The following is a 10,375-nucleotide window of genomic DNA, read 5'->3' as shown; positions in this document are numbered from 1 at the left end:
TTTTGTAGACATATCACCATCTCTCTCATTCATTTTCAATCTTTCCCACCTCACCAACTCCATAAATAAATAAATAAATATATATAATTGACAAAATAATAATATCATTGTATTTCTCACCTTTTTAAAACTTTGTTAAATAGGTGAAAAACTCTTTAAATTATTTTTTCTTGGATTTCATACATATAAATTATATAAAAGATACTCCAAATATAATAAAAAAAACTACTAAGAAAACCATTTTATTTGTAATAATAGTAATAAAATTATCTCATTCCACTATTCCTTTCAAACTAGGGTAACAAACATGAGGTAAACCCGAGTCAATACCCGAACCACGATCCTTGCCTTGTGTTAAAGAATCTAACCGACCCGACCCGACCCGGTTTTAGATAACCTTACCACCATGCAAGGAACTTTTTTTCTTCCATGAGTGGTTCGTTCTTGACTCAAACACCCCCCACAACCCCAATTACATCTTTCACATATTCATTTACCACCCAAAAACAACAACAAAATAATTTAAAGAAAAATAACAACAGATCACGTGATCTTCACGTGACTCAGCTTTCACATTGAAGTGCACCTTTGATTTTCTGAACGGTGCAAGAAATGAGATTGTTCACTGTTTCAACTGATTCCACGGTGAGTTTCGCCGTGGGAAGACTATTCACAAGGATCTGAAACGCCACTGTTAAAAGAGACCCGCTAACACGAGACTCGCCACCGTTCGCAGTAGACCCGTTCTCCGGCCCACGAGATCCAGGCCCGTCGGGGACAACAGCGAAACCGGAAGGTAACAAAGCCACGTAAGCTGAATCACCACCGTTCATTACAACATGCATGGCTGGAATATCCACCGGCGCGTAGACTACAAGCGACCCAGCCTCGTCTATGCATGTTTCTTGTAGTATCAGCATACTACTCTGGTTCGAATTCATAGCCTATAAAAAAATAATAAATAATAAATTTAAAAATAAATAATACTAATAAATACAAAAATAAATTATTTAAATTAAATAATACTAATGTGTTGTCATTTTCGTCTAACAAAAACCCACTGATCGATGAGCTAAGCTAGTCAAACCAAGATACAACTTTTTCTTAAAATAAAATATTATCCTATTTTTTAAAATTAAATAATTAATTATATAGTTGATTTGATTAAAAAAATGTGGGCCAGAAAATAGAAACCGTATTTTGACTTGTTATAAAAGCTTATCTTATACAGATTCATAAAAGTTTGTGCTTGTAATAGTTCCTTCCGAAATTTCCTTCTTTGTCCTTTTTCAACTTTTCAACTTTTCAACTTCTTAAAATCCAAACACAACCGACAAAATAAAAAACCTCATTCGCATTTCAACGTTGTTATTACAACTTCATATAAACGTTGTCACAACTTGCATTTTGTTACTGCTTTATTTTTAAAAATAACAATAATTGAAATTTACAAAAAAATATCTAATATATTTATGTTAATGAAGAATGAGAGAAAGAAAACTTACACTAGCACGGAGAAGAGAAACGCAGTTGCCATGATCTTGTCCTTTGGCAATGTGAGCCATTTCTTGCATGGGACCCCCGTTGGATAGTATATCCCATTCGCTACGAAGCCTCTCGTCGCGAAGAAAGTCGAACAGTCTTTGAGGCGAAACTGGGAGCCATACCGATGTGGCTGCGCTCAACACGATCCCTGGTGGCTCGCCTGGGTCGTCGACGCTTTTCCGTGTCATCACTCTTACATCTTCGTCCACGTTTCCGGGACTCAGCTTGTTCCATTTGTGAACCGTGGATGCACATACCCCCGCGCAGAAGTTGTTAGTCATTCGCTGCGCTAGCTTCAGCATGCTCCGCCTTCCTCCTGCTGTTATTGCTGCGAGACATACATAAAAAATAAAAATGATCATCAAAAGCTATTTGTGTAGCTTAATGGTGTTATCATGAGTAGTTAAGTTAGAGTAGTACCGGAGTGGTCTCGAGAGGGTGCGGCGGAGGACATTAATATGGCAAGACACTCGCACTGACGTTGTAGAGTAGCGACCCAACGTGTCGCACCGAATCCCATACCTGAACTCAACAGTGGTCTGTACAGCTGGTGGACTGTGTTTTCTTCATATTCTGCATGTTCCACCCATGTCACCTGCAAATTCATCAATGCAAAAATTCATTCCTTAAATGCATACACATCTTTCACATGTTATGTTCTATTCAGTATCATGTTTCATATAATACTGTAGTATTGTAAAATAAAATGTATATGCGATTAAGATTAAGTACATATTACTATCATTAATATATTATTATATTTCATAACTAGTGAAATTAGTCCAAAAAAATGTACTTATAATAGGATAAATATATGATGAGATTGATGAACCCTATAGAAAAGGACAAGAGGTATCTCATGGACCATAGGGTACTATTGATAAAGTCAAGCAATATTTGTAGGAACAATGGGAAGTGTGAGCATCGAGATTTGCCAAACAAAAACACCATAAAGAAAAACTCATAAGAAAAAGACAAAAAAGCCAGTCTCTCATGTTTGACCCAATGAGTATATTATACACATCACATACATTACTATATAGTAATAGTCTTGGAACTAGGCTAAATCCAAATCTCGTGATTTAAATAATGTTTGTATGTTATTATCTTATATAGAATCAAAGATTGGAATTGGAATAGAAACTTATATATATTGTTTATAGAATCTAAAAGTACTTGTAAGATAAGATTATTACAAGGAAACTTGCTTTTCTAGGTACAGAAATTCAAGTTATAGAGGCTTCTATAATTAAAATAGTGGATTAATCTATAGTTTAGGTCACATGAGAAGCATCTTTGAAAGGAGAAAATTGATATTTTATTTGACATAGTAGTTATATAGTGAGTAGTCACTAGACTATAGCAAAGTTAAGTTACTTTGAACTAAGAGCTTTTTTAATTAAGTTCAGAACACAATGTATGGAGGAATGTAAATCAATTTTACTGTCCAACATGAAATGTAGGGATTATTGAAGAAATCAAATACTAAGAACAAGAAAAAATAGCATTTTTAGAAACTTAATTACCTTGGAGTAACCATTAGGCATATCGTGCACAACACAACCAGAAGGAAGCTTTCTACAGTTTGGAAAACTTGTAGCTCCGGAGGTTTCTCGAATGGTGTCGATAGACACGTCGACTACAGCCCAAACCCCTTCTGCATGCTGCTTGCAAAACCTAAGGAAGTTTACCTCGCGAACCGGAACCAATGGTGATAGCACATGCAGTTCAGCTTGCATCTGAAAATACAAATTGTATATGGTTGGAATGGAAAACAAGTGTTGCTAATTGCGGAACGCGTGAAAATATAGTTTGTTCGAAAGTAAAATTCAACATGACAACTTTTACTTACTAGTTGAAGTGCACCATTTCTTGTTCCGTTTATTCCATTCGATATCACTTCGGTTGTTGAGGTTCTTGCAATGATACATGGAAACATCTCAATCCATCGATTCTGTTAAGGCAAACGAAAAGAAGCAAATCAACTTCATAGTTATATGGAAACATCTCTAGTTTATAGATAAGATCACAATGTTAAGGAAAAAGATCTGCGACGACCGCAATTGAGGATGCATCAACAACATTAACAACTTAAGTGAATTGAAAGTTTAGAAACTCACCGAGTCCATAAGAGTCTCGACAAGGGCCAAGCTATTGATTATGACCATGCCGGTCTCTCTAGAGGCCTCGGAGACAAAACCATTAGGTCTCAAACCAATGCAAGGAGTAAACGTCCTCGAATATTCATCATGGTTCAAAATCTCTCTTCCCCCTTCGAGACTCCTAATCCAAAGAGGCTCACTAGTTTGTGCCATCTTAACCAACTCATCCATAGCAGCCAAAGCAAGCTCAAGAAACATAGACCTTTCGACCGATCTATCAAACCCACCCACCAAAGTTGTTGGTCTAGTTGAAGGAGACACAATGGCTAGAGGGTTATTATTCATCCCTCCACTAAAATCAGGTAATGTCGAAGAAACATTGTTCATCACATTAAAACCATTGTTGTTCCCTCCAACACCAAGTTCTAAACTTGAGTTTGGCAATGAAGAAATCGGACGGCCTAAAAATTTTCCAGCAAGTGCACAAACTCTATCTAGTTCATCTTTCAACCTTGCATTCTCGATGCGAAGATGTTGTTCCTCTAGTGAAATCTCGCCGATTATAGCTGGACCACCACAATTTGAACATATAGGATTCCTCATTGCATCCCTTATAGACATATTCTCGGCTCGTAGCTTATCATTCTCTTGCCTAAGCAATGAGTTCTCATGCCTTTCCAATTGAGTCTAGTACAATTGCACAAACAAAAAAGTTAGCAACACGAAAAAGGTTACTTAAAAAAAACTCAAAAAGACCATGTGAAAAATGAAAATGACTTATGTTGTCACATACCTTCATTTGTGTTCTTCGATTTTGGAACCAAAACTTAACTTGTCTTGTTTCCAAACAAAGCCTTTTGCTAAGTTCCAATCTTTGCTTTTCATCTGGGTGAGGACACTCCTTAAACAAACTAAAACACCATTTGAAAAGAACATAAAAAAAAAAACATCATTTTTATAACCTAAATAAACCTTAAAACAAAAAACACAAAAAAGGTACAAGAGAACTACGCTTCAAGCTCTTGAATCTGTTGAGGAGTGTGTCGGTGATATCTCTTTTTTCTAGGAGGTTTATCATCAGCATCTTGTTCATCACCAGAAACACCATCCAAGTTATCACTACCAGATCTACTTTGTTCCTCTTCTCTACTCCTTCTCAAACCATTTTGCTCAAAATTCTCATGCATTGATCTATTCACATCTTCTTGTCCATCAATATTAGTTTGCTGCATTTTTTTTAACAAACAAATAATAAAAAAGCTAAACAAAAAAAAAATCTAACAAAAGTACAAAACAAAAACAAGACCAAGATCTCTCACAAGTGCAAGTGACAATCCAGAAGAGTTGAACATAGATTTAGCCAAAGTTGGAGTTGTAACAAGACGAGGCTGTGAGAAAGAGCCAAATGGCATTCTTTCGTTGTTGTAAGAAATTTCTCCTCCTATGTTTCTCACACCTCCACCACCCCCTGAATTGTTCTCTACAAAACCCCCAAAACTCATTAAAATAAACCACTTTTTTTCTTCTCTTCAATAAAAAAAAACCCAAACCCAAAACCAAAAAAAGCTGAAAACTTTTTCAACCCCTTAATCTCTTTCTTCTATCACTTAACTTATTCACCAATTAACTTCCTCTAAGAAAATCTGGGTGTCAGCAGAATCATCAAAAAGTACTGAACTTTGCAAAAAATGAAGAGAAAAAGATAGTGGAGAGAAAGGGTTCAGTATGAAAAGCCCAATGTAAGAAAGAAGAGAATAAAAATGGTATCTTTTTGATATTTTTTGGAGAGAAAGAAGGAGAAAAAAGGCAAAGTTTGCTCTTCGTTCTCAGTCTCTCTCTCAGTAACCTTTTGTGGAACTTAGAACAAGTTGAGGGGTGGTGGATTTGGGTTAAATGGGAACCCTAGAAGTGGTCTATTTTGGTTTGTTGCATGCTTGACTAATGTTATTAGGTTTTTTCAAAGAAGAAAAAAAAAAGTAGTTTTATATTGTGTTATAGATTTTGGAGAGAGAGAGAGAGAGTTGAAATGAAGATGATAAAGGGTGTAAAGATGTGGAGTCATTGAAGCCTTACAAATAGATAGATCCAAAAAGGGTCGGTTGACTCTTGGCACTGTGATGGATCTGTTTTTTTGCACTGTATCCCTATAAAGCCTGTGAATGACGGTGAAAATTGATATGTGACTTTTTTCATTACTTTTTGTGGGAAGGTGGGAAGGGTATATATGAAAAGTAAACAAGTTTTTAAATCATTCTGTGCTTCCGGGTTCAGATTTCACCCATGAGATGGGGTATTTTTCACTATGCAGAATATATTGTCATTGTTTTGTTAAAGTAACTCGATTGATATATTTCGATTGATATATTTATCTGGTAACATTTTAGTCCAATACAATTCATAAGATAAAAATAAAGGGAACTATAGTTACTTTATAGTCGTAGACGTAGGCAATTTGATCGAACTGCGAGAACAGAGTTTTTGTGTATTTCTCTCTACTTTGATATGTGTTCACGTTAATGTTCTAGAAATTTGTATCAGACGACGCTTAATCCTTAAGGTGTGAAATTCGAAGTGACTCAGTTCGATGGAACGAGCAATTTCGATTTATGGCAAATGAGGATTAAGGATTTGTTAGTTCAATCAGGTTTACATAAGGCGCTTTGTAATGATAAACCGACGGGCATTGCAACCGTTGATTGGACTGAGATGAAAGAGAATGTCGCAGGTTTGGTGACGTGATGAATCATATCTTGGATCTCGCAACTTTGAATGATGTTTGGGAAAATTTGTAAAACCAGTACATGTCCAAGACGCTCATGAATAAATTGTTCGCGAAGCAACAACTCTATATCCTAAAGATGCATGAAGGAGGTGATTTCAGGCTCATGTTAATGCTTTCAACAACATTCTCGCTTATTTGACACGGTTTAGTGTGAAGGTTAACGGCGAGGATAAAGTCGTTATTTTGTTCTGATTTTTATCAAGCTCTTATGATCACTTGGTGACAACTCTCACATACGGGGAGGAAACAATCACGCTAATTTCTATTCCTTCTACCCTTTTACAACACGCACAATATCGTCAAAGTGTAGAGGAGGTGGGGGAAGTTTAGGTGAAGACTAAATAAATTTCTTTTGAAAAGATTTTTTATTGATTAAAGATGTGTTAAATTGAACATGTATCTATATCGCATTCTAACGGTAAACACATGACTTACTTATTCGCGGAGGAGGCTTAAGCGCAAACTTGTACGTGTTAGAAAGGATTATACAAATGTTCTGTTACGAAAGGTTTTCAATCGCACGGGGGCGAAAAAATAAGTTTTAATATGTTGTGTGTTTTTTAAGGGAGAATGACGAATATTCTGTAAGAACAAGAGTGGACCTCATAACCAATTATTCGGGATATGATCGGAATGCTAGACTCCAATAATACATTTTTCATTCAATGTATTCAAGAAATTGTTTGATGGACAATGAACATTCAAAAGATTGTTCAAAGGTTCCACCAGAATGCTAGACTTCAATGGCACGTCTTTTCGTCCAAGTTATTATGTTAAGTATTTTTGAAACGAAAATAGTGAATGAAAAGCTAACCCAAGACGTGTGTCTTGCGATCAATCATTCAAGGATTCAAGGAATGCAAGACTCCAAGGACTCATTCCTTTTGTACTTGTTTAAGAAAAGATCAACAAGTTGAGTAAGTAAAAGAGAACTCGATGTTGATCGAGTGTTTTATCGCATTAGTGAAAATGATTTGTAAAATGGTTTGAAATGATATCAGGTGTTTATTAAAGAAAAAAGCTTAGTGTGATTTTGAAAAATATACTTGATTTTGATCAAACATCTTTTATCTTAGTATTTTTGAAAGGTTAATTTTAATGGTCATTTTGTCTTTTTGGATTAACAACTATGCATAAACTAAAAACACAATAAAATAAACTAAAAAATAAAGCAGTAAAAGAGTAAAAGAAATAATAAAAGGGAGGGGGCACACTATGAATACAAGAGGTAAAAGAATTAAAAAATTAAAGAAAATAAAAGAAAGAACAAAAATAAATAAATAAATAAAGCAATAATAAGAAAATAATTAATAAATAAAATATATAAAAGACAAAAATATACTGAAATTTGGGAGGGGCTAGAAAATGATATAGGCTCGAAGGAGGGGGCCCACAGGGATGTGCTGAGCAATCAAGGGGCGTTGGGAGACTTCATCTTCCTCACCCCCATATTTGGTTACTATTCTCGTAGCAACAAAAATTGGGGGAAAAATGGTCAAACGAAAACGTAAAAATACCATAACTTTCTTAATTTTTTCACAAAATTAAGCAAATAAATAATAAAAATCTATCTACTCGATCTCATGAACACAATGATATATTTATAATCAACAAATAAACAACAAAAAAATTCTAAAATCAACAAAAATGCAACAACATATATTTGCTTGATTTGGTCATCTTATCAACCCTCATGACAAACGACATGGTTTCATGCTCGGGTGATATTGGAAAACTATTGGATACATTATTCATGTAAAATAAGCATCAATTTGCATTTTACCCTTTTTGTTCATGGAGGTTCAAGAACATTTTAAACTCTTGATTTTGAATCAATGGAGTTTCCATACAAATAGTGGTGATTAATATACTAATTAAGTACATTAATAATAATGATGCAAAGAAAATTAAATAAACGAAATTAAATCATATTTAATCACGTTTACTCATGGAGGTTCAAGAACACTTTAAACTCTTGATTTAAAATTAATTGAGTTTCCATGTGAAATGGTGATGATTAAGGTACTAAATAAATGAATCAAGAATAAAAATGCAATATAATTAAATAAATGACAAATATAAGAGTCTACCTGAAATAAAATTCAATAAAGAAAGAAAAAAATGACTTGAAGAAAAATGAAGACGGATTTGTCTTAGTTTTTGTGAATGATTGGTGGTCATTTGTGAATGAAATTGAGTTTATTTATATTCTCTAAAAATGATAGTTTATGAATTATAGAAAGAGTGTGAGTGTTTTCTAGTAACTTATTTTAATTAAATAATGAATAATGATGTAATATATGCATGAAATAATGATGTAATATATGTATGGAATAATGATGTAATAAATGAGAGATATTTTAGGTCATCTAGAAAAATTGATTTTTGTTTTATGATGCATGAAAATGATTAATAAAATTCAAATAGATATTTTTTTATGATAAATCAAATGATCATGAATTTATTTTTCAAAATAAATAATGGAAAATGCAATTTTAGTCAATTTCTTCAACATGTAAAATGTTGACTTTATGTTGACTTTTTTACTATAATGCATATATGCATGATTATGGCGATTTTTTTATGATAAAAATGCATATGGTTAAAAATGCAAAACTTGACAAATGGACATATATTAGATGAATTTAAAATGCCCAGACAAAATTGGGGTATGCCAGCTACCCCTATTTAAATATCTTCAATCAGAGAATATCAATAATGTCAGTCTTCATATGATCATTGTGGGAGGTAGTTAAATACTAAATGATCCAAATTTTATCCTTCGAAATGTAGAGATTAAATGCAGAGATGAAATACAGTGATGAAATGCATGGATGAAATGCAGAGACAGGATGCAATGAAGTTAAGAAAATGAGTTTATCGGGATAGGATACTGGATCAATATTAACCCTCGAGTTGATACTAATCAAACTAAATAGACTATCATCACCAAAAGGATGAGGGTAACATCACAATGACCAAGATCTCCATCACAAAAAGGATGATGTTTAAATTGAAATCAACAATCGTCATCACCAAAAGGATGGTGGTTATATCACAACTTTAAAGATCGTCATCACAAAAAGGATGATGATAACATAACAACGACAAAGATCACCATCACCAAAAGGACGATGGTTGGATCAAACTTCAACAATCGTCATCTTCAAAAGGATGGTGGTTAGATCAAACTGACAAATGTCGCCATCACCAAAAGGATGATGATTAAATCACAACTTCAAGGATTACCATTGATAAAGGACAATGGTTAGATCAAACTGGAAAATGTCACCATCACCAAAAGGATTATGGTTAGACACAATAATAAAAATCATCATCACCAAAAGGATGATGATTATATCAAACTTCAAATATCGTCATTGACAAAAGGACACTTGTTAGATCAAACTGACAAATGTTTCCAACACCAAAAGGATTATGGTTATACACAATAACAAAGATCACCATCACCAAAAGAATGATGGTTATACCACTATGACAAATATCGCCATCACCAAAAGGATAATGGTAAGATCAAAATGACTTCAAAGATCCATAACCAAAAGGATGATGGTAAGATCAAAGACAATATTGCAATCACCAAAAGGATGATGGTTAAATAAAATTTAAAGATTGTAATTACCAAAAGGATAATGGATATCACCAAAAGGATGATGATTAATTCAAAATGACTTCAATGATTGCTGACACCAAAAAGATGACAGTAAGATCAAACAATAAAACTTGTTATCACCAAAAGGATGATAGTAAGACCAAAATGATTGCAAAGATCACCATCACCAAAAAGATAATGGTTAGACCAAAGCTTCAAAGGTCGTTGACACCAAAAGGATGACGGTAAGATCAAACAACAAAACTTGTTATCACCAAAAGGGTGATAGTAAGTACATAACTTCGATGATCTCCATCACCAAAAGGATGGAGG

At 34.0% G+C, this 10,375-nt stretch overlaps 1 protein-coding gene across 1 annotated transcript; it reads right to left on the bottom strand.

Moving 5' to 3' along the window:
* Positions 1 to 213: 213 nt before the first annotated feature.
* Positions 214 to 5,707, bottom strand: LOC127075877 (homeobox-leucine zipper protein ANTHOCYANINLESS 2). Its single transcript, XM_051017380.1, has 9 exons — positions 4,967 to 5,707; positions 4,659 to 4,873; positions 4,441 to 4,558; positions 3,666 to 4,334; positions 3,398 to 3,499; positions 3,072 to 3,284; positions 1,966 to 2,140; positions 1,506 to 1,873; positions 214 to 944 (listed from the first exon to the last, which is right to left on the bottom strand). The coding sequence occupies exons 1-9, from the start codon at positions 5,147 to 5,149 to the stop codon at positions 564 to 566; spliced, it is 2,424 nt and encodes an 807-aa protein (XP_050873337.1). The 5' UTR covers positions 5,150 to 5,707; the 3' UTR covers positions 214 to 563.
* Positions 5,708 to 10,375: the final 4,668 nt, after the last annotated feature.

The sequence above is a fragment of the Lathyrus oleraceus genome, chromosome 4 (genome assembly GCF_024323335.1).
Source record: "Lathyrus oleraceus cultivar Zhongwan6 chromosome 4, CAAS_Psat_ZW6_1.0, whole genome shotgun sequence".
Classification (NCBI taxonomy): Eukaryota; Viridiplantae; Streptophyta; class Magnoliopsida; order Fabales; family Fabaceae; genus Lathyrus; species Lathyrus oleraceus.
This window is presented reverse-complemented; position numbering and strand designations above follow the sequence as displayed.